The following is a 24,726-nucleotide window of genomic DNA, read 5'->3' as shown; positions in this document are numbered from 1 at the left end:
AAAGCACTAAAGGCTCTCATGTTGACCATTATTAAGAAAAATAAAGGGAGAGGAAAGAGAAAAAAAGTAATTTTTTCTGATTCCTTTTTATTCAATTTTTTCTAGCCCCCCCCCCCCCCCCAAAAAAAAAAAAAGTAATCATAAATGAATGAAAACGATAGTAATATATTCCAGTACCCATTTTTTTATACTTCAGAAAGATCTCTTTCTCTATTGATATTTGAATTTGTGAAGGTTGGGGAGGTACACACTTTGACAACTGCCATTCAACAGTAGGTATTTATTTTCCCGCTTCCCATCCATTGGCTCAACTCTAGCCAATCACGAGCGAGATTGGGCAAACATTGCCTTGTCTCAACGCGGGTGGGCTTGGAGTTTGGGTCCCCGTTTCGGGCGCTTGTTCGACTTGATTTACGTTGGACTTAGTGCATTTCACCCAAGACATGTAGAAAGTTTATCCGTCCCTTGCCAAAAGTTGAATGCTGCCACTCAGAGGTGAGGGTCTGTGCAATATTGGGCTTGATAGCTTTCGTTCGGCGCCACGTATTATATGACATGTCTAAGTTGTTGATAGCTTGTGTCGAAATTCGAGTTTCAAAGATCGAACGCTAGGTTGTTTGCTTTGGTTGCTGCGACTCTTGTTGCCGCGTGGTTGTCTTCTACCCTGTTCTATAGTCGCAGCGTTTATGAGGGAGCTTGTCTAAGGGGAGTTTTCTGCTCTCCATCACGAAATGTTGGTGTGTAGCGGTGGTTTTCGGTTCTTGGCTATCGTGATCTGGCTGTCGAAGCGTTCGTGCTAGCGTCCGTTCCCTCGGTGAAGTCTCTTCGCAACCACGCAAAACCAAAAGACGCTGTGAAATGTCATACTTTAGAAATTGGCAGAAAGATAAAGCAAGCCCAGGAGATCCCAGATTCAGGTCTCGATTCTCCTCGCATCATTTCGATTTGAGGTTGAATTGTTGGTAGTTCTTGTCCAACATGCGCAATTGACGCTTCTTGTATGCGTAGTAGACTGTCATTGTTATTCTAATGAGCTCTTTTGTGCCGTTTCTCCTTCTTTCTCAATCAGATTCAAGAGAGACCTTTGGTTGAGCCCGAATCGCTACAAAGACTACAGTCACAAGAACGAAGACTATTCCTGGGAGGTTTTTAAGCTTCCAGGATCCAACAGTGTGGATCCCAAAACGGCAGACTCTCGGAACTGGAGAATGCCTAGTGTTCCCCTACCTAGCCCGAGCTATTCTACGGGGTAATGCATATAATGGATTCCTTGTAAGATTCTCTCTTTTCTTCCTTTATTTTAACTTCTAACGCTGTGATCTTTTGACTTTGCTCTTACTTCTCCCCTGGAGTAAACTCGCTAAGTAGGACTGATCCACGCGATCATGTGTTTTAGGCATAGTCTAGCTAGTGATCATTCGTTCTTTTCCTACGAGCTTGAAAATCGAACGTTCATGCGGAATGTGTACGTTGTATTTCAGGCGGCACACACCGTACTATACTCACCCAGATGTACGGATTTACGAACTCAACCGGCGACTACAACAGAGGACGGAGGTACGGAATATTATATCGGTTTTCGAGCCGTCTGAAAAGGACTTTTCGTTTCCCAGCTTGGGACTTGTGTTATTGTTTATTGAACGGGGAGTTTCGGCCTGTGATGAATGGCGCTAGTATTCAAATGACCATCATCAACTGCCCTATACACCAACAATACAACCCGAAAATACCGCCACCATCTCTTCCAGATAACTTTGTTTTACAACTGAAACAAACTATTTCTCGAAAAAATTTAGTGTAAGGCCGATTTAATAGAGCTGTCTCTTCCTTCCTTGTGGTTGGGTTGAAGGTTTACCTTTGTTCCTACCAAGCACCTGTGTTTAGGGAAAAAGTCTGTTTATTCCACCAGCTATAATCAGTAAACTGTTCTCATGCAGTTGTATAGTAGTCATAGACTCATGGTCGAGGTTTGTATTTTTATAGGAATAACCCATTTGCTTGGCGTAAGCCAGTGGGATTATGCAGAAAAAAGGATAGCCAGGCAGGTGGGATTTCCCATCAACAGAATTTGAAATTCTGACAGTAACACATCACATTTGAATATATTTTTTCTCCAAACAATGCTATGATTGTCTTCATAAAACAAAACCTCATGCCATCGGATGCAAAACTTTAGACTCTTATACAAGAAAATCTTTTAATAATATAGATATGTACCTGAATTTCCTGATGTTTGTTGTGAACATACTAAATATAGAGAACTTATTTTCTACGAAACTGTTTCACTGAATCGGGTTTTAATAAAAAAAAAAGGAAACATTAAAAAGTGGGTATGAAAATTCTGTATACTCAAACTAAGATGTGAAGTTCTTTCGTCCATCTGCACATGATTACCTGTATCTATATCTGTAATAAGGACAAATCCCAATTTGAGAAAAAATAGGGGGAGTTAACTGAGTCATGATCTTTTTCCTGTTCCCGGGAATATGGGGGATTAATGACCATTTTGATACTGCAAAATTAGTTTGGGCTTTGAAAGTTGTTTTGGAAAACAATCTTATATATATATTCAAGCAACAAAATTGATGCTTTATTATTGCACTAGCCATATAGTAAGAGCTACAGAAGGAATGTGATGAAGAAAGACTTCATACCACAGGCCAAAGTTATGGGAAAATGCAGCATACATGCTGTTATTTTTTAATAACTCAATATTCACTGAACTTTCAATTATATAAAAAATATATATATATTTAATTTCCATAGATAATTTTTGTAGCATTAGTGTTAACAATTCCCATTTTTCTTGACTCGAAAATGTACTTTAACATGGCTTATTTTGAAAAGGTTGCAGTGTTGAAATTTGGAACGGTTGAAATGTCACGTGACTGATTATATATCCAGTGTATTCGGTGTGTTACATGTAAATTTTAAAGCCAGCTATTTCTTGCCACGAGGGGAATATATCATGAATCACATGGAGCTTCAAACATTAGACATGTCTTTTTTAGTGGACAATCCTAGTTCACCTGTTTATAGATATCCTTTACCATTTTGATCATGCCTGTTTCCAAATGACATGATTTTCTGTAATGTTTTTCTAATGAGATTCAAACCCATAGTTCAGAATAAATAGTAAAATATACTGTGATATGTTGAGGTAAAAGAGAATATTGTTCAAATTGCCTTTTCACACTTTTCATTTGTATATTGATGCATGAAAGGTCTCCTTTGCTGTCTTACCTTAAGATATTGGGGAGAGAGGGTGCACATATATACACATTATTTTGATAAGTCTGACATTTTATCCTCATTTCTGAGCAGACACAACCTACAACCTTATATTTAAAAGACATTATTTTGTAGCCATTCACTTTAACCTTGAACCATTTAAGAGGGGTAAATAGATACAATCTGATAGGTTATCCCAACCTACAAGGAGATGTCAGTGCTATCATTGTATTTTCATTGTCTAACCAATCATCTATGTTCTATTGTCTAACCAATCATCTATGTTCTATTTTCTAACCAATCATCTATGTTCTATTGTCTAACCAATCATCTATGTTCTATTGTCTAACCAATCATCTGTCTAACCAATCATCTATGTTCTATTGTCTAACCAACCATCTATGTTCTATTTTCTAACCAATCATCTATGTTCTATTTTCTAACCAATCATCTATGTTCTATTTAAGGAGAGTGACAACCTCTGGTGGGATTCCTTTGTCACCGAATTCTTTGAAGAAGATGCTACTTTAACATTGAACTTTTGTTTAGAAGATGGACCAAAAAGATATAGTAAGTTAACCTTGTGTACTAAACATGAATTGTTAAGCAAATATGTTCACAGATTTTAACTATTGTAGAAAAGTTCTACATTGTTTTGTTTATGTGTATGTCTCAGTATCTGTTTGTAATGTCATTTTCCCATATTATGTGTGTTCATGAGTAAACGTTGATGTATGAGCAATGTCAGTAAACATGGTCCCCAGTTGCTCTCCTTTGTTCCCCAAATACAGACTCATAAAAAGTCTTCAAAGGTCACCCATCTCCTTATCCAAAAGACAAGGGATTCCTTATCCTCGTTGTACTTAGCTTGAATTGTACACAATCTACACCCATGCTGACCCTGGTTTGAATCCATGCCCTCTTGTTTGAGAACCAAAACCCTTTCCTCTGAGGTACACTAGTTGTGTCACTCTCTTTACCCAATGTATATCTCAACTTACCCTTATACTCCCTTAGTTATCTCAAACTGAACATCTCTTATTGTCTTTTCAGCAATTGGGAGAACACTTATTCCTCGATATTTTAGGAGTATATTCGAAGGAGGAGTTACAGAGTTGTACTATCACCTACTCCAACCCAAGGAGTCGTATCATAATACTACAATCACATTAGACTGTGAAAATACAACTATGATAACCAGTCATATTAAACCTGTTTATACCAAGGTAGGTACCTAGTACTCAGCTATGGTAACCAGACATATTAAGTACTAGCACCGGCTATTATTTTGAGGTATTTTTGGGCTTGTTATAACATTGAGCTGCCATATAATTGATCAAAACTGACTACAGATATAGAAAGAATAGTTACCAAAGATCAGTTTGGAAAAGGGTGGTTGATGAGATTGACAGCTGAAAATGTTAATTGAATTGAATAGCATGTGCCCTTTTTCACTATATTTGCGTTTTTTACCTACGCTTTTGACAATAAAAAGAATTTTTTAGCAATATTCAATCACAATGATAAAACAGATAATCTAGTGGGAGTTTTTTTAAACATTTTTTTGCGAGGAAAATAGAGCAATTAAAAAAATCAAAATATCAGAAAACATGGAATCTTGGAAAAAACTCCCGCTTGTTTCTTTCTTATTAGCTCTACTATACACATGGCAAGTTTTATTGCAAAGCCATTTTTCTTCTTGGAGCAAAATGTGTTTGACCTTTACTGTATAGAAAATAATATTATAAATCTGCCAAATAAATTATAATTGCTCAACGAAACAGGGTTCCAAAATCTTTACTTGTTTACCTCAATGCCCCTAGCAGTAACTGCAAATTTTGGCTCAAATATTTTATTTATCTGTAGATATACACCAAAGAATAAAGCTTGAATCCCCATAATTCAATTATTTTGCCGAATAAGCATGTATTTTGCACAAAATTCCACTAAAACTCCAACAAAACTACAAGCTACAATCCACAACAAAAGTAATGGGACACTTCCCATACGATTTTCATTTAAAAACACAAGCAGTAGCAAGGTGATTAGTTTTGTAACAGATTGTAGAATCACCTCCAGTGTATTTTCTTAGGAATACCACTGACTTTTGCTCCAAAAGTTGCTCCTAGCCCTCCCCAGAAGGGAAATTTTGTGTGCAATCGTATTCAAATTAGGGATGCAAGATACATGAGCCCTAATTAATTTGACCTTTTGAACAGCATGTTACCAAATCATTTCAGTGCAAAATTAAATAAATACAATACCCTTCCAAGTTTTTTTTTACATTCTTCTTGTCTGTTTTGAGCTATTGACTGTAGAAGTTGGTCCACATTCGACTCTTTTCACTTCAATACTAAGTAAACTTACATTTTGATGTTGCACAAGCATGACCCTATCTAGTTGACAGATGTGCAAAGCTATTAATGATTTACATCCACAAAAACAGTGTGTTTTGACTTGCTTCTAGAGAGAGAACTTTTTGATGTAAGGAAAAATAAATAGCATATATGAAAAATAGATGGTTATCCAAAACCACTTGAGTAGGATTTTTTTTTTTTAATTGCATGCCATCATTTTTTGCCGGTGCAAGTACCTTTAACCTAACCTGTATATACCAAGGTAACTATACACATAGATAATTATACACATAAGTACAACTATGATAACCAGTCGATATTAAACTTGTATATACCAAGGCAGGGTCACATGAAATATACAAGTATTCAATATTTTTGTTAACAAATTTGAATCAATTTCCTGCACAGGACAGGAGCAAAAAATGGATTATCTACCAAATAGTACCAAGGCCTATTTTGTTTTATATTGCACAAGGAACGTTTAGGCTAACAATCAAACAAATATAATACAACCATACAGTACAATTCGAACTTTTACATTTTTTGCTTCTGTCTATCCATAGGAATATGTCCTTATTCAGATGACTCAATGTTTGACCTTTCCATACAGGTTTGCACAGAAGGGCGGCTGATACTGGAGTTTACCTTTGATGACATGATGAGAATACGCAACTGGCATTTTACCATAATGCAGCATAGAGAGATGATACCACGTAACGTTGTAGCTATGCAAGACCCAGGCATGTTGGAGCAGGTTTCCAAAAACGTCACACGCCAGGGGATGACTAATTTTACTCTTAATTACTTAAGAGTAAGTACATGTTCAGTTATTTTTCCCAATTTAAATGCTGTAAAAGCCCTATAAAGCACCCAATCTACCAACCCCCCCCCCCCCTCCTAGAGCCAATATGTGCAAAAAACCCCTCTCTTTATGAATCGTCCAATCTCCCTAAATACCCCCCCCTATAGCCAATATGTACAAAAAAAACCTTCTCTTTATGAATCGTCCAATCTCCCTAAAAGCCCCCCCCCCCCCCCTCTAGGGGCTATATTTCCAAATAATCCCTAACTCTCACTATCTCTCTATTTAACATGTCTACAAGCTAGGGATTCTTGCTTGGTTTAACATAAAAACGACGTGTCTCTGTTAGACACAATAGTGATATTTTTAGTCTTTAATAAGGGCTTGAATAACTTCCCCGTCTCTCTATCGACCTCCTACTTCAACTGCTCCTTGGCTCTTTGGAACTTTTCCATTGTTATATTGCTTCCAATGTTCTACTGAATGCAGGGTTTGATTCTAGCCTCTAGCTGATAACAAATATGTAGTAACTTGATGGTGTTTTGGTCAGATTAAAAATTAACCCAATTTACATAATACTTGGTTTACATTAAAGAGAATTAAAATCAAACCCTGTGTGTATCTTTGGTATGGAATGATGTTAAAGCTTATTTGGGGTTTTCACAAATTATTTCTTTTCAGCATAAAATATTTTATGTTCCTGCAAATTTGGCCTTGACTGTAAAGACCCAAAACATATATGCCTGTTTACATTAGGAAAAAATGTTTAAATTGCATTATTTTGTGAAAATGAAATCACTGCTACTTCATTAATATTCACTTATTTTTTGCATAAATACAGCAAACCCAAGAATCTTCTTACGAAGAAAAGATCCGAGAAGTAAGGGGCAATATGTATTGGGTGGTTTCTAGGCTTTGTTGAGTTTGGCTTGTGCTTATTAGCTGAAGAGAAATACATTGTGACTGGCCTTAGCTTTTAAAGTTGTTTGATGTTTAATAGACTTTAAGACCAACTAATAGCATGTTTGTTCCCTGAAGTTGAGAAAATAAATAAATTAAGGCCATAGACTAAGCAAACTTTTGCTTTATACCTTTTTGTATTGTGGTGTATTTTAGTGACATGTTTTTTTCTTCTTTTTCAGTTATGTGTTATATTAGAACCAATGCAAGAGCTTATGTCAAGGCATAAAACATACAACATGAACCCGAGAGGTGGGAAGCATCATAAATAGTGTTACTATTGTAATTCACAGATTGATGCCAGTTTACAATCTAGTTATTGGTGTGCATGATGACGCCAAGCATGTGTGTGTCCTCTTATAACACATGGTCCCTTGACCAATCTGAGCATGCGATATTCAAGTGTTGTTGTATAAACCTTGTTAAACAAGTATTGCAGCCCTCAAATATTGCAATAAAGTTCTTTGATGAACAAAACAAAAGGCACAACTTCTTCCTCCAGCATCCTGACAGGCTAACTCTTGAAGTTCAGTGTACCATTTAAATTTGTATACAAAGCAGTCCATTGATAGTACTGTATAATATATGAAACCTTTAATCCTTGGATGTTCATTTCAGACTGTTTAAAGTCAACATTATTCCAGAGATGGCAAAGGATGTGTGCTCCACCAGGTACAGTTTACTAACTAGGGCAGAACTAGGGCAGTACTTTCAGTGTTGGATTAAGTGGGTGGTACCAATCCCCTTTGGTCTTAAATTTAGTTACAATGTGAGCTAGCATTTACAAACTAGAGAAATGTTACTGAAATACTGTAGAGCCCCCTTATGATGGACCTTTATTTTTATATAAACCAGATAGCTGCCAAATGGATAGCTGTCCTTATAAAGTATAAGTTGATTATTCATTAAATTTGGGCAATACAATTTTTGTTTACTTTTTGTTTGTAGAATATGGCCAGGAAATGCTATGGCCACCGAATACACCAAGTGCTCCAGGTACCCCAGCGCCCAAGGGTAAAATCTCCATTGTAACTTTAAAAATAATGTACTTTCTGTCCAGGGACAGTGGCAGTAAGAAAGTATTTTTCTATGAATTACTTTTAATTTTCCAGGGAACATGCATTAGTGGACAACCCCTCTCCCCACCTCGATAACAAGGCTACCATTTCACACTCTGCATATTTCCAAATTGCGTCCATTTCCATGTATTAACTTAGTTCTATCAGTGATAACCTGATGGTCATTTTTTGGCAAATAGACCAGTATCTTATGCTTCTATCCTGCCACTGCCTCTGGCGCCAACTGCTGCTTTTCAAAGATAGAAAAATAATTATGTTTGGTATGAGCAGTGAGACTTTTTAAACTGTTAAAAGTTCTAGATATTACATAATAATGTGAGTTGATATTATTTGTTCCATGATTAAGACTAAATAAATCCCATGGGAGCAACCTTAAGGGAACCTCTATTCGAGGATACCTAGAGCTGTTGGATTTGTTTTGTAGAATATGGTCAAGAAATGATTTGGCCCCCAAACGCGCCCACGCCACCGGCACCCAAGGGTAAACTGACCATGTATACTTGGTGAAACCTTAAATAATACACTCCTTGCTTATTTCATGTGTGCCCTATTAACACCTCCCTACAGTATGTGAAAGTTAGAGAAAGCTGATATTTTAAAGTGTCACTGATAAATTTGATACAACTGCTGGAGTATTTTAAGAGAACACAATGCCTTTTAAATAGTAACAGCTTATTCTGTTTCTCCAGAAACCCCTCGACCCCGTACTCGACGCAAACGCAAATCTTCATCAACACCTAATGCATCGACACCCACTTCATCAGGAAATAGCCACTCAAAGAAGAAGTCTCCTACAGCTTCAAATTTCTCGCTCGCAACACAAGATGTAATGGTTGTAGGGGAACCCTCACTTATGGGAGGAGAATTTGGTGATGAGGATGAGCGCCTTATCACAAGGTATCTGTGATTTTACAGCATTTCCCCATTGTGTATACTAAACCCTAATCCTTATAGCCTTTGTTATTTTGATTTATTTGACACAAATCAAAATGTTCATCCTAAAGGTGAAGCATTTGGTCATGCCAATGCATCTTAGATCCCTCCCAAATTTTCTTGTTTGTGATGGTTAGGCGTTCATTTGAACCCATCCAAGTTTTCTTACTTTGTATACATATTTAACATATAATAATAACTTAACATTATGATGAAGCAAAACTTTTAAGAGTGTATCCAGGAGTGGACCAGGCAAGGGTGATACATGCCATCTCACCAATTTCAATGAAACTTGGTCAGTTTGAAGTATCCACCCAACAACTCAAACTGCCGAAGTGGTTCAGATTTTGGGATATTCCGGGGGGAGTTATGACCACCCCCCTGGTTTTTGGCCATAAATTCGGGAAAATCGCCTGAAATAAGCATGAAATGTTGACCCCACTCCTGGTCACGGATTACAAGGGAATTCCATAATGTTTTATGTGAGTCAAGATCCATCCTTTCTTGGTTCACAACCAAGGTTTCTAATCATTTGGAGTGACAGGTGCCAATCAATTGCTACACGTGTCTACCATGTCACGCATGATTTCACTGATCGGGCAAAATAGCTGTTTTTACTATCACTCAAAGTTATCTTTAAACTTAACAAATCCATAATAAAATTCTCGGGACTTGATATTTTTTTCCAACAGTAATTATTTTAATCATCCTACTACTCTCTGATGATGGTATATAGAAAATTTCGAATTTCGTATAAAAAAAACGTGGTTGTGATTCTTTGGCAATAATTCGCAGCTTATATGTTTGACAATTATACGTTAAGAATAAGTTAAGAACTGGGTTGCCATGGTTACAACAATAATGCGGGAATGTCAAATCCCATTTTGTTCTGTATAAGCAAAACATCTGATATATCAGTAACCAGGGATCAAATTGTTTACTTAAAAGTTGTTCACGACCTTATTCTTCTATTTATATAATAACGGCAATAACTACCTTAACCTTCGGTTTGGACGTACACGCCAACGCATATCTCCACATCTTAATAGATTAGGGCGCTGCAGGGGATCGTGACATTATCAAGAATGGACAAGAAAAAGGCTGGCGCCATCTTTGATTTGTCAGTAAACTGGATTTCCTAAAAAAAGCTAGAAAAAGGGACAAGGTATGCTAACAATGCCATTCCAGTTGGGAATTTTAGACAAAAATCAGTAATATAGCTGCGCCATGTCACTCATGATGTCATAACTCATTTCAATAGCAGCCTGACACTACACAAAGTAAATAAACTACTAAAACAGCAAGAAGTGAATGTCTTTGAGACAGTACATAGCTGTGTATCTTTAAAGCTCTAGCTCTCTCTGGATCTCGAGTCTTGTCTGCATTTGTTCAGCTTCTTGAACAAAGTCCTCTTTGTCCTGGTCGGGACTCAGATTTGCCTGATCAATGGCCAGTCGCCCACTCCTATAAAGAACGGACAATCTGCTGAAATATCGAGCAATCTGATCTACCGAAAGCTCCCTTCCTTTTTGAACAGTTTCTTGCTGCTTGCATCACGAGCTGATTGCATCTTTGCACAGACATCTATAGCAGTCGCCTTTCTTCCGGTCTCCTCCCCTTCCATAAACACTCTTTTCAGATGATTCGTGACACTATCAGAGAATCTTGTTGCCTTATGGGTTGTCTTGAGCGCCCAACCCTGTACAGCTTGGCATACAGGGCTGCTAGACGTAGATGGTGCACTCTCGGCGACGTTTCCACTTGGCACTACCCTATGCAAGTAGCTACCAGTCATCTCCCTTGTCGTTTCGGCCCACTTCTTCTTTATATTGTGTCGTAAGTAGACTCTCTTGTCGTATTAAATGCTTTCCTGTGTCCAGGTGGTTTTGAAGACTCTCAAAAGACTGGTATGTCTTTATACATCCATCTTCTGGACAGGAGAGTAGGCAGTGGTTGGTCCTGACGAGGTTGCCTGTGGATCGTTGATCTTAGAATGCCAGTTTGTTGCAGTCTACCAAACGGCAGACAGACAATTAGACATGTTGCACCCTGGGTTGGCACGAACCGTCTTAGCTGCTCTGGCGTAAAACGTTTACCAGGCCCTACATTGTAGGCTTTCCAAGCTCGGAGATCTCTAGACTCAAAGCAGAAGTTGTTAAGAGCCTGGATATTTTATGGGCTTTCATGGTTTGGCTGTCTTCGTTGACCTTAACAACCGCTGGCAGGCATCCTTGTATCCCACCATATGACTCCATTGCAACCTTCATGCCTTTGCACATTTGATGTCGTTTCCTTCGTTGATGAACCTTCGAATGTGACTCTTGACTGTAGCGGTGCGCTTGTCGCATACATCCTTTCCCGCCGGTGGGTCACTAAAATCATACCTGGCTACGTTTATGCCTGCGCGCGGCTGTGCACCATTTGTGACTGAATGTCTACCAAAGTCAACAAGATCTTGGCTCATGCTGTCACGCAATGATCAGTGAATCGTTCTTGTGTTGACCCCTGGGGTTGACTCACCTAGTACTTATTGTTTATAAAGAAAGCTGCTTTTTGAAATTATTATAAGCCATACATTTGATTATGTACTACGGGGAACTTGTATTTCAGAAACAAGATGTTTAACCAAAAGATGATGCACCGATTTATTGATGTGCACTACACTAATTTATCGATTTTGCACAAAGAAGATATTTAGGTCCAGTCGTTGAAAGGCACAAGAAGGATGTATTAGATAGCAAGACAAGATCATGTTGAGCTTGTAAGTAAATAGTTCAGTAGCCTCGAACGAAAAAACTGGCACAAATGCGCTTTTTACTAAAATGTCGATTTGAAACTGACATTGTTGCAGTAACGTACATAATTCGTGACGGAAATTTATTCGGATATTACCTTCAGTCAACACAGAACTTCATAACTTATATCTTTAAAACATATAGGCTGCTAATTGTAGCCCAAGAATCATTACTGCAATATTTTTTAATGTGAAATTTGATTCTTTTTTTTTATGTACCAGAATCAATGAGTAGTAAGGTGATTAGAATAATTTCTGCCGAAAAAAATACCAAGTCCCGAGAATTTTATTACGGATTTGTTAAGTTTGAAGATGAGTTTGAGTAATGGTATAAACAATTTGTGAAAAGAAAGTTGCCCATCGGAGATATTTGACACTGAAATGGAGCTGTTTTGCCCGATCAGTGAAATCATGCGTGACATGGTAGACACGTGTAGCAATTGATTGGCACCTGTCACTCCAAATGATTAGAAACCTTGGTTGTGAACCAAGAAAGGATGGATCTTGACTCACATAAAACATTATGGAATTCCCTTGTAATCCGTGACCAGGAGTGGGGTCAACATTTCATGCTTATTTCAGGCGATTTTCCCGAATTTATGGCCAAAAACCAGGGGGGTGGTCATACCTCCCCCGGATTATCCCAAAATCTGAACCACTTCGGCAGTTTGAGTTGTTGGGTGGATACTTCAATCTGACCAAGTTTCATTGAAATCGGTGAGATGGCATGTATCACCCTTGCCTGGTACACTCCTGGATGCACACTTAAAAGGCACCACAATGCAAGCATGTGTCGAACCACTGCACACCCAAGCACTTGCACGCACAACGTTCATGGAATGCCATAATGAAATGATTTCTTGTCTGCCAAAGCTGTCTAAAGGTTATCTAGAGTAAAAGAATGAATTACCATGGTTTTAGTCTATCTCAAATAAGAAATGCCTTTGACATTGGTTTTTATCTGTTTCCAGTAACCAGTACTGTTTAATGATAAAAATCATTTTTTATCAGGGCTCCAGTTGTCAAGATAGACTTTTTATTCGATTAAGCCAATTGTTGTTTTTTTAACAAATTTCAATTGAACGGCTTAAAAATATTTTCTATGGCTATTTTGTTCAAATTCTGTTTGATGGAAAATCTTTTCTCTTTCTCTGATGAGTCTGTACACAACATAGAATAGAACAAACTGCAGCAGAATTTCTCTCACTGCAGACTGGTGGGCCCTGGAGCATACTAGCACCAAGGAATCCACTGGAAGAATATAGCAATAGACATATTCTTTTGACAGCTATCTCGTGACTATTGTTGTTGTTGTTAATATTATAACCTTTCGAGCTGAGACATTTTTCATCCATTTTTTCTGCCAATGTGAAAGATGGATAATGTTTTTTTGATAGTGTTGTTTGCATCCCTGAAGTACATGGAACAGCTTGGATCATTTCATTTCAGTATTCCTTGAGGCTTCAATGCAAAGCTGGCATTTCTATTTGACGGCTTTTCCCAAAAACACTGAACAATATGAACGTGGATATCGATTTGTTTTGATGAACAATCGTACATTAATACAAATTAATACAAAGTATTAATCTGGTCAAATAAGTGTTTTACAGTATACCCTGAAACATCGACCATTTTCAGTCATGAGGTTTATTTGATTTAGATCGTTTTTGCTTCTCCATTAATATGTTGTTCTTCTTTTGCTTAAAATCCATATGCAATATTAACGTAATGTGCCAACCAAGCAGTGGGAACTGCTGAATGTGATTCATAGTAAAAATGGAGGCAAAATAAGAAAGCTTGAGACAATTTCTTTTTTCACAATCAGGCTGACGGACCTCTGATAAACATGTGGTGGTGAGTAGGTAAATACCCTAAATACTACAACTTTACACTTTAAAGCGACATTAAAAAGGTTTAACCTTAATCACTAAACACATTTAACACAGAGTAAAGCCGTCATTTAGAAAATTAACTCGCTACTTATAATTTAATGGACTAACTTTGGAGCTGCTCATCTGATACCCCACCACTTAAAAAAGCAAAACGTCAGCAATAAAAAGCTTACTAGAACTGATATTTGGCATTTAAATAATAAACAAACTTGATCACGCTAAGGAAATTTAGAAAAAAATAAAACAGAAATGACAGCTTTGATGCCAATTTCTCCAAGAAAATATGTCTTTAGCCTCAAGGAATATTTGTGCCACATCAAATTAAGTTATGATATAGCATTTTGAAGTGTTTGGTGCTATGAGCAGCTCGTAAATGCATGTGCTTTCACCCAGAGCCTATCATCACTTCATTGTATTGCTGTAACCCGTTGTGCATGTTATGTCGCTCAGAGCCTATACCTTCATTGTATGGCTGTAACCCGTTGCATGGCATATGCATATTGTATTAATACCTAGTTAACAATTGTTTTTATTCATTGTTGAGTTGATAAAAATTTTGACTGTCAGAAGCAAAGGCCTTCGTATATTCGTTGGCAAGAGTTCACAGATTTCTCAATTTTTAAATAATCATTCCTCTCTTAGGATCCTGTTAGTCGGGGTCTTTTCGGCGGCTACCACAAGATAACAAAGGCAAACACTTCTTGTGTATGCGGGCTATTGGCTATAATTGGCTATGATTTTCACTACCGAGATTTTAAGTATTCCGTGAACTCTTGGAGCCTTGGCCAAGTAAAGACAGTTAAGAGAACTCTTTATTGATGGAAACCATTCTACAGTTTGACAATACAAGTTAAGAGTACTCTTTATTGATGGAAACCATTCTACAGTTTGACAATACAAGAAGCAAATTGCTTGATATGTTGGGGGGAGCTGGGGCGAGTGCAGTGGACGAGGCTCAGGGAGACGGCAGAAAGAAGGCGTCAAAAGGGACCGCACGTGATCACTTCAAAAATAAGCTTCTCTGTTTTTTGTAAACGCAAAATCACTCAATATGGCACTATTTATTGGAGAGCGTCGTTTCTATGCAGCCGCCCAGTTGCCTCTGCTCGGACAAGGTTTTTTTGGGGTTCTTCACCTACCCGACCCATGCATGTACCTTGATTTCCTAAGTTAGATAAGACTTTAATCCCTGATGTACTTAAACTCGCCCTTTGTTTCATGTCATCCTCAGACTTGAAAACACCCAGTTCGACTCCACCAATGGCGTAGGAGAGGATGCACCGTTCGGGTCCAGTCCCATCAATTCGTCCTCGCCCAGCATACCAGGGTGGTCCTCCAGCGGTCGGAAACCGAACCAAGACGAAACGGCTGGCGACTGACTGCTAAACAAGAGAGCTGCTCTCTTGATGTGAACAATATAAAGTATTTGGCTAATGTGTTGTACGCTGAACCGAACCAAGACGAAACGGCTGGCGACTGACTGCTAAACAAGAGAGCTGCTCTCTTGCTGTGAACAATATAAAGTATTTGGCTAATGTGTTGTACGCTGACACTGCTTTGTGCCGCGGGCTTTAGGCCAGATCGCCACAGGAAACCCATGGACTAGTTTGGACATGGCCATGGAGATTTTTAAAGGACTCAATCTCGCTTGTTTTAATTATACGTGCATTTTACCAAAGTTAAGATGAAGAGACTATGTAGATACACTCAGGCAGACTATATACTGTCGGTCTGTGAAGTGTATGTAAAGTAAATGTTATAAGTTATGCCAACATATCTTCTTTATCATTCCCAAAATAGACCTTCCGTCTGACATTCTCTCGAAAGAAATTAGTGCATTAGCGCACGCGAACAAAATTTAGTGCATTCGGAAATAGTGAACCCCGGACAAAATTTCTAAATAGCTGGAGGACAACCTGGCTTCCCTGGAAAACCCAAACTACATTATTGTTAGGGTTTGGAAATTGAAACTTTGGACACTCGTCTGAAAAAAGGAAGTCTTTCCATTCTTTTGGTGTCAGTTTCTTATACTTCCTTTCTCAACAGTGGCATTTTCTGGCACCTCAACAGAAAATTACTTTCAAGTGCAGATAAGAGTTTAGGAATATACTTTATGTAGTGTGATGTTAGGAACACGATTGTAAGATATCCACGAAGTACTAGCCTTGTCGAATGACAGAATTGGATACCCGGGATTACGCCTATGAAAATAGGTGTAATGAATACCACTCTACAAACGTCGAGACTTGTACAGCCCTGAAGCTTGGTGCATAATTTTCACCCATTAGTCAAACCAAGTAAAGTACATAGTAGCACAAGAACTCTGTTTTAAAATTGGTTTTTATTAAGGTACGCAAAGGCCTACTAATCAGTACCATTAGCCGAGAGGTGTTACATAAACCTTCCATACACGTCCACGCACACGCGCCCCTGGTTGTCTGTCTCCGCCCAGTTGTTGAGGTCCTCCCCGTACCACACCTTGAGGGTCTTGTACTGCTGGATGTACAGCGGCTTAGCGAACTCCGTGAACACTATCTCGTCGCTGTGTTTGTCATCCATCATGGGTAGAGAGTACCATAGGCCGGCCTTGCGCTGGATGTCTTCATACTTGGGGAAGATGATGTTCTTGTAGTTGTCGGTGATGACTACGTTTAGGGGATACTTCATTAAAGAGCTGTAATGGTAGCAGCCCCACCTGCTGTCGTGGGCGACGTTTGAAACACATCTGAGACATATATTAGACTTTGTCAGTTTGTGGTAACCAGATCGATGTCGTAGAAGGCGAACGAGTTTGTGTGTGTGTGTGGGGGGGGGGGGGGGTAGGGAGGATATGCCGAAAAAAGAATACTGGTCGGAAAAATACTCGCAAACTCTTAATATACAGAGATTTCTAGTGGACAGTTAGACAGAGAAATAAGGGGACAGGGGAAATAATGAAAAAAAAAAAGTTAAGAACGAACAGAACCTTTAAAACAAAATATGAGCTAGAAAGGTATCTATCGTTTGTAAAAAAAAAATCAACAAAGAACAGCATTAACGCGTCTCCGAATAAGCCCCATCCCTTACAAATTGAAATATGGGAATATCTGAGACCCTTTAAAAGACCAGAAGAAATAACTTGCAAGTTGGGTACGGAAGACGAGTTGCATTTTGCCGTGAATTGCGACGCGTATAAAGACGTTAGAGACAGATTCTTCTATAACAAGAACCTTTTCCCACACAATATGTTTCTAAAAATTATCGGCCTCTGAAAACAATGCTGCGGCTTCTGCAAAATACGTGTCTGATTCATTTCGACAAAACAAAATGCCTTAAGATTACTGTACATATTCTTTTTTCGTTCTTTTTTCCCCAAAGCATTATTGGCCTACATACCGATGAAAATTATCGTTTACAAGGCACCAATAAACTATGTATGTAATGTAATTTATGAGAAAGGCTAGTTCCAGTATTGCGCGAGGACCAACCGTATTGTTTCTAAATAGAGGCTTTTACCGGCAATCTGTTATAAGCAAACGCAAGGCTATAATTTTCTGTATGACTATGGCATTACCAAAATAATACTTTACCCTGAAGGTACCTCCCCAGTAACAAACCGCTTCAGAAGAAGCCAATAGAAGAGAAGCCTATGTTACCTGACATGGCCGCTCTTCCAAACTAGCTTAATGGCGCCCACGAGTCCACTGGTTCCGTAGTGAACAAACTGACCAGGCTTGTCTCCCCGGGCTTCAAAACACACTTCGTGCAGAGGGTTTAGTTTGATCCATTTTCCACCGCGCATGTCCACGGGCTCTGGCTCATATCTAATCCCTGGAAAAGATGCAAATCAGACATTACTAAGGGAAGGGTCATTTTTAACGGGGGGCTGTTATGTTTAGGGGGGAGGGTTACTATTTTTTGAGCGTCGATATGGGGGAGGGCCTCAAATTTTCAAATAGGGTATAGGGGAGGGCCTTATTTTTTTAATGGGTATTCTGATCAATTTCCGAGCCTCTTAAAAGTCTGCAATCCCAGACCCCCTACAAAATCGATGAATGAATGTGATGCGCCTTCAGCTTACACTTGCATGAATTGCGTTTCGCTGGCGTTGAAAACCATTATCCCCTAAAGTTTTGAATTTGCGAATTTAAAGTCATGTCAAAGCCCCCCTACTAACTTTTCAGATTGGTGGTATAGAAAGATATGTAAATGAGATTTCAGTTGGGAAGGATGTACTGATTTTCTTTCGGTTTTAACAATAATGAGAATTTCATGTATTTGTAAATGGCAAAATTTTTACGGGGGAGCATGTCCCTAGCCCCCCCCCCATACAAAAGTATTAAAAATTGGGCTCGAAACGATACTTCTCCTGGCTTGGTGGTTGATTAACCCATTGACTCCTGGCTTTTTTTGAGCTGAATTTACAAAAAACAGACTGAAAACAGATACCTCCCCCTATTCTGAGTTTTATACAGCCAGTCAAAGTCAAACACAGCTGCACCTAGTCAGCGGTATCCAAGCTTTCCAACAGTGCTTTGCGGTCCCCACTTTTAATCCCTCGTCGTTGTGCTGAAGCCAGCACAATTTGATGGTTGCTTGTATTTTTCATCAAAAGTACAGCTATGAGCATATTAGGAGAGTGTCTCAGGACATCATGAAGTCTTTTGGGGCATAATTGAGTGCTTTGCTTATGAATATTTGCAAGCAAAGGTGGATTCATGATGATTTTTTCTTGTTTGGCTTTGCCTGGATGAGAAAATAATTTTCTAATGAATCACCACAGCTCTCCTGAATGCTGTCTTTTCTGAAACCAAATTGATTCCAAAATTGTTTACACTGCTATTCTGGGTCTGTATGACCTGGAATTGATTTGTTTGGCTTCGGGGTGAAAAGACTTATAAAAAACCATCTGACTTTGGGGAGAGGAGTGTTGACTGGCCCTCCCCTCGTGAATTTTCCCCTGGATCTCCCAGAATGCTTTGCAATACGTAAAGACATCTTCGTGGTTGTACAAGCCTTCAAGGAGTGGACATTGTGTTTTGAGGCCATGGAAATGTACCTGGAGGATCAGAATAAAGGTATCTATTTGTGTCTTGAGCTGTGTTTGCTGATCTCTCTCCCTTGTGTGGTATTTTGAGCGTTTTATTGAGAGGGGTGATTCTGCTTTTCTCTCCTTGTTCGATTTGAGATTTGTCAAAAAAATCTGTGCTATTATTTGGCTTAAGAGTAGATGCCAACACCTTGGTTGGATGCATATCTGCAAGACCATTTATCCCTTAGACTGATGCCTGAGTATCTTCATCTTGTTGTGTTTATTTTGCATTTATGAATTTTTTGGGTTGTGGGTACTTCCCAAAGCCGGTACAGGCCGGTTGAGGGGTCAATGTGTTAAACACGAACGCGCGCTATAAAAGGATAGCTTCGCCCTTTTTTCGCAAGCTCTCGCGTAAGTCGTCGTCATTCACAACTAGACTTCACTGAGTGAGGACCTCTGTAAAGGCCCTGTCACACGTACGTTTTTTCTCTTGCGACCTGTCTCGCAAAAAAGAAATGTGGCAGGTCGCACGCGCATTTTTTTTTTGCGTGTGACACCCCCTTTGCAACTTGTTTTGCATTTCCCAAAGTCGCTCTTCTACTTTCTGCAACAAATTGTTTCAAGCCGCAGGAAAAACTTCACGTGTGACATGCAACAAATTTTTTGCAAGACAAGTCTACGTGTGACAGGGCCTTAAACCGCCAGAAGAAAACATGCTAAAAGTAAATCCGTACGACAAACTACGACAACTTTTAAGTACAAAAGAGTGTTAAAGAGCTTTAAGGAATGTTCGGGAAAGTGTTTGGAATCCATTCTCTACAAAAAAAAGAGCAAAACATGTACTTGAGAGATCAAACACAGCGCGCGCTCGTTTGAATTGAAAAATAAAATTCAAACATACGCGTACAAACAACCTATCTACTCCTATTTTTACAACCTATATACTCGCTATTTTTCGTTCTGTTTCAAGAAATAGCTGTTGATAAAGCTTTGTTTGCTTCTATAGTCTTATCGGCCATTCTAGAACTCTATAGTAGCATTTTGGTCTCTCTCTAGGGTCTCTCTACGGAGCTCTGCACTCAGTGATGTCAAATGACGAATGACAGTTTGCCCTTTTATAGTGTGCGTGCGTGTTTAAGGCCAGCTCCCCGGCCCTTTTATGGGCATGCTTAAGTCAGTGCCCCAGCCCCCCCCCTCCCCCCCCTCAAGCACAACCATTTGGCGCGCGGAGGGAGGGCCGGTGTGTGTCTCCCAACAATTGGAATTTGAAACAGCGACATTCAGGCCATATTTCGGTTAACGAATATAAAGCATATATTTTTCCCTTTGGCAAAGTGCCCAATTCCCTTTCTTTGTTTGTGCTGCAGAGATCGTTCTAACAATTGTGGGTTTAATATATTTGTGGGTGTTTATTACATTTGTGGGCTCTGCACTCAATACGGTATATGTATACATCTAGAGTATACTTTCAATAAACTAAGGTTCTGGGGAAGGCCTTGGGTTGTCTTTTTGGGGGAGGATCACCATTTTTGTGCTTTAGATTAGGGAAGGGTTTAAATTTTTTAAACAGAAAAAAATTCAACATAGCAGCCCTCCTCCCCCCCCCCCCCCCCGATAAATAATGACCTTACAGCTCAAAGTTCCACGCGTGCTGAACAGAATCAAGGTTTTGTTGACACAACCCGTCATCCTCAATGCACGGCACTTTTGTTAGAAAAGCACGGCTTGATCCCACTCAAGAAATCGTTTCTCTACCAAAATACCTTTCTACCAAAACGCTGCGTGACCAAGGTATTGACCCGAGACCAAAATACTTTGAACGGTATTCCTAATCAGTGTTCTCTTAATCCACGAATTATCATTTTATTTCCCTTATAAAATTACATAACAATAGCACAGAATCTTAGGTACATAGCGCACTTATGGCCCCTTTAGTTTTAAAACATTATTTAATAATGTTCACGCCCACGTATATGACCGCCAAATTCTTGAGTTACTTGGATTAAGGAATCTTTACAAGTTTATCTTTACGCTAAAATGTGCGCAAACTGCACAAAACAGAGAAAATTAGGCATTCCAGGGTTGCCCCGGAGAGCTGGCTCTAACCATACTCTGGTACATTTCATACGGTGGTATTACATGCTTTCAAAGAGTTTTATGTTTTAAGCCAGCTCTATAATCTGGACTCCATGTTTTCAAAGCGTCCAAAGTCTTTAGCTAAACTCCGGGAAACAGCCTGATAATGGGAGCGGTCTGATAATGCGAGCGGTCTGATAATGGGAGCGGTCTGATAATAGGAGCGGTCTGATAATGGGAGCGGTCTGATAATGGGAGCGGTCTGATAATGGGAGCGGTCTGATAATGGGAGCGATCTGATAATGGGAGCGGTCTGATAATGGGAGCGGTCTGATAATGGGAGCGGTCTGATAATGGGAGCGGTCTGATAATGGGAGCGGTCTGATAATGGGAGCGGTCTGATAATGGGAGCGATCTGATAATGGGAACGATCTGATAATGGGAGCGGTCTGATAATGGGAGCGGTCTGATAATGGGAGCGATCTGATAATGGGAGCGATCTGATAATGGGAGCGATCTGATAATGGGAGCGGTCTGATAATGGGAGTGGTCTGATAATGGGAGTGGTCTGATAATAGGAGCGGTCTGATATATCAGAATTACGAGTAAATGTGAATGTTCGTATCAGTAATATATCAGAATTACTAGTAAATGTGAATGTTCGTATCAGTAATATATCAGAATTACGAGTAAATGTGAATGTTCATATCAGTAATATATCAGAATTACGAGTAAATGTGAATGTGCATATCAGTAATATATCAGAATTACGAGTAAATGTGAATGTTCGTATCAGTAATATATCAGAATTACGGGTAAATTACCAGTAAATGTGAATGTTCATATCAGTAATATATCAGAATTACGAGTAAATGTGAATGTTTGTATCAGTAATATATCAGAATTACGAGTAAATGTGAATGTTCATATCAGTAATATATCAGAATTACGAGTAAATGTGAATGTTCATATCAGTAATATATCAGAAATACGAGTAAATGTGAATGTTCATATCAGTAATATATCAGAATTACGAGTAAATGTGAATTTTCGTATCAGTAATATATCAGAATTACGGGTAAATGTGAATGTTCGTATCAGTAATATATCAGAATTACGAGTAAATATGAATGTTCATATCAGTAATATATCAGAATTACGAGTAAATGTGAATGTTCATATCAGTATTATATCAGAATTACGAGTAAATGTGAATGTTCGTATCAGTAATATATCAGAATTACGAGTAAATGTGAATGTTCATATCAGTATTATATCAAAATTACGAGTAAATGTGAATGTTCGTATCAGTAATAAATCAGAATTACGGGTAAATGTGAATGTTCATATCAGTATTATATCAAAATTACGAGTAAATGTGAATGTTCGTATCAGTAATATATCAGAATTACGAGGGGGGGGGGGGGGCGGAGAACGGGCCTGCCATACGACCTAAGTTGACCTCTTTTTCTATGTTTTTTTAAATTATCTCAGGGTATATAAGATTAGGTGAAACACGAGACTTTTGGGTGCCATCAAAACCAATGCGGGCACCGAAACGTAACGAATTAAGTAGGGAAGTTACGAATTCCCGACCTGAATGGGAAGATAGTTCCTGTTCTAAAAGATCTGTTTTAATCGGTGTACTTATCGTTGCCTTCCTTTTACTGTGCAGCTGGGCGACCCGGAGCTTGGCTTCTGTTGCCTTGGCGCTGGCCTGCGGAGATTCCGGCGCGACACTGGTGAGCGGGATGGGAGTCGGCGCATTTTTGGCAAACGTGGGGGTAGATGCAGGCTTGACGGTGACTCGGTTGAAGTCGAAGCACACGTTGTTACGATGAATGCACGGTGAGCGGTGTGTGGCGAGGCGGTGTTGACCAGAAGGGCAGTCTTCGGAGCGATGGAAGGGGCTGGAACACGAAGCGCAGTGCGGTTTAGCCAACCCGGCGAATGTTACCGTCCACAGTTCAAGATTGACACGATCCCAGGGGATTGAGCGATCCTGAGCGGCATAGCGGCGAACGTTCTCATCGTATGTTAGCCACGTATGTTTGCCGCCGCGGATGAAATGATCGCTTGGTACTGGATCATCTCCCGGGCCCATCTTGGAAATGCCGTGACGATCGTAAGCGCATACCGCGTGTATGCGATGACCCATTTATAGAAGGAGTCTATGCTCTGTCGTTTATTGCGCAAGAGCCTGACGCTCTCCGAGTTCTCGGCGAAACGAAGTTGGAATTCGGGCCCGGCGTGCGCAAGATTATCGGGAAGAAGGAGAGCAAGATCGATGTGCTCACCCCGAGTAATCTTGCCCTCTAGTGCCTCGTCCAATGGGCGATCGAGACCCAAGGGAGACGCCGAGCCAGGAGTGCCTTCGCTTGCGACGACTGGTGGTGATGGAGTGTCCTGTTGTGGTGGTCGCCAACTTGCGAGAGCGTCGGACACAGTTTTCCCTATTACCGACAGCTGGGCTTCAGAAAAACCGGTCGGATCCGTCGGATGACTGGTGGTCGTCCCTAGTGGTGACGGTAATTTTGGATAAATGTGAATGTTCAGAATTACGAGCAAATGCTGAAATTCGGGAACCACTAATGCAATCCCCTTCACTTCCATCAGCTCCATGGCAGTATCCAGTACGAGCAGGGGGGGTGGGGTGGGGTACGAGCAGGGGGGTTGGGGTGGGGGGGGTCCCTGCAGGTTTCACGAGTTTCAAAAATCGGAAATTGGAAATCAACTGACGACAAGGATCAATCTTTACTCGGAAATCACGATTCACGATTTTTAAAAACCATAGATCACGATTCAGGATTTCGCTATTACGTATCACGGCGAAGGTAGCAAGCACGTATTGAATTTGTTCTTTTCACGGTCCACGGTAAACAATAAAGGTTCTATTACGGATCACGAAAACAACCCTTACCGCCCCTTTACGATGCGAACCCGTGAGACTAATCTATTTTATCTTATCTTATCTTGTCATGATTCTGAACATTGCTAATAATCTAGCGCAAAAGAGGAAGCGGGACCAGACCTTTCTCAACACACACTCTCTGTAGTTGACTTCCACATTCTTGATGGTTAACTTACCCGCTTTCTTGGCCAATAGATGATCAATCTTCCTTGACTCCGGTTTTACGACAGAAGCACCGATGGTGGAAGCCAGCAGCATGCAGCAAGCGAGGAATTTCAACAGTGAGGACGCCATGTTCGAAGAGAGATACTAGCGGTACTTTGCGGGCGTGCAGAGGGTTTTTGCTATGGCCTAAATTAAGCAAGGACCTCAAAGTTGTTATTGTTAGCAAATATTGACATTCCTCTGGTTCGGCGTCTTTTTATTGTTTTGATTTGATGGATCAATTCGGTGTCTTTTTATTGTTTAAAAATAGCCGGATTCGGACGCGACATGGCGCGCGGGTAATACCAAAGTGTCCCTCTCTTATCTTATGCTCTCTTGTTTTCAGCTATTTTGGTATTTAGCGTGAGAACATTCGCATGGTGGCGTGGTTGTATTACGGGCTTCGCGTCATGTAATTGGTCGATAAGTAAGAAGTCACAAAGTGTTGTAAAACGTCAATGTTTGTCGGACGC

At 39.7% G+C, this 24,726-nt stretch overlaps 2 protein-coding genes across 16 annotated transcripts; one reads left to right on the top strand and one right to left on the bottom strand.

Moving 5' to 3' along the window:
* Window positions 1-332: 332 nt before the first annotated feature.
* Window positions 333-15,820, top strand: LOC5513292 (LIM domain-binding protein 2). 14 transcript variants are annotated; one of them, XM_048728715.1, is made up of 14 exons: window positions 521-917; window positions 1,070-1,249; window positions 1,482-1,557; window positions 3,699-3,801; window positions 4,285-4,457; window positions 6,199-6,399; window positions 7,232-7,270; window positions 7,533-7,602; window positions 7,969-8,022; window positions 8,299-8,364; window positions 8,854-8,910; window positions 9,119-9,255; window positions 13,982-14,010; window positions 15,280-15,418. In XM_048728715.1, coding segments are annotated over exons 1-14 (1,245 nt in total). In that variant the 5' UTR covers window positions 521-858; the 3' UTR covers window positions 15,281-15,418. The 14 variants fall into 14 exon arrangements, with proteins under 14 accessions (XP_048584676.1, XP_048584673.1, XP_048584677.1 ...); XM_048728714.1 differs by having other exon boundaries at window positions 522-917; window positions 13,982-14,018; window positions 15,280-15,419; XM_048728713.1 differs by having other exon boundaries at window positions 523-917; window positions 9,119-9,326; window positions 13,982-14,018; window positions 15,280-15,419.
* Window positions 15,821-16,370: 550 nt separating this feature from the next.
* Window positions 16,371-24,421, bottom strand: LOC116618769. 2 transcript variants are annotated; one of them, XM_048728722.1, is made up of 3 exons: window positions 24,226-24,419; window positions 17,684-17,858; window positions 16,371-16,773 (listed from the first exon to the last, which is right to left on the bottom strand). In XM_048728722.1, exons 1-3 carry the CDS (start codon window positions 24,341-24,343, stop codon window positions 16,440-16,442), a joined length of 627 nt encoding a protein of 208 aa, XP_048584679.1. In that variant the 5' UTR covers window positions 24,344-24,419; the 3' UTR covers window positions 16,371-16,439. The 2 variants fall into 2 exon arrangements, with proteins under 2 accessions (XP_048584679.1, XP_048584680.1); XM_048728723.1 differs by lacking the exons at window positions 16,371-16,773; window positions 17,684-17,858 and adding exons at window positions 20,910-23,048; window positions 23,436-23,654 and having other exon boundaries at window positions 24,226-24,421.
* Between the last annotated feature and the right edge of the window lie 305 nt (window positions 24,422-24,726).

Source organism: Nematostella vectensis, chromosome 6 (assembly GCF_932526225.1).
Source record: "Nematostella vectensis chromosome 6, jaNemVect1.1, whole genome shotgun sequence".
Classification (NCBI taxonomy): domain Eukaryota; kingdom Metazoa; phylum Cnidaria; class Anthozoa; order Actiniaria; family Edwardsiidae; genus Nematostella; species Nematostella vectensis.
The sequence above is the reverse complement of the archived record's forward strand: the minus strand, read 5'-3'. Positions and strand labels throughout refer to the sequence as shown.

Excerpts from the sequence above, each read along its gene's own strand:
- LOC5513292 (XM_048728706.1), top strand. The coding sequence starts at position 859 with ATGTCATACTTTAGAAATTGGCAGAAAGATAAAGCAAGCCCAGGAGAT. Across the intron at positions 3,802-4,284 it reads AGATGGACCAAAAAGATATA|CAATTGGGAGAACACTTATT; the intron begins GTAAGTTAACCT and ends TTGTCTTTTCAG. Across the intron at positions 7,603-7,968 it reads ATACAACATGAACCCGAGAG|ACTGTTTAAAGTCAACATTA; the intron begins GTGGGAAGCATC and ends TGTTCATTTCAG.
- LOC116618769 (XM_048728722.1), bottom strand. The coding sequence starts at position 24,343 with ATGGCGTCCTCACTGTTGAAATTCCTCGCTTGCTGCATGCTGCTGGCT. Across the intron at positions 17,859-24,225 it reads TCTATTGGCCAAGAAAGCGG|GGATTAGATATGAGCCAGAG; the intron begins GTAAGTTAACCA and ends CATCTTTTCCAG. Across the intron at positions 16,774-17,683 it reads TGGAAGAGCGGCCATGTCAG|ATGTGTTTCAAACGTCGCCC; the intron begins GTAACATAGGCT and ends TATATGTCTCAG.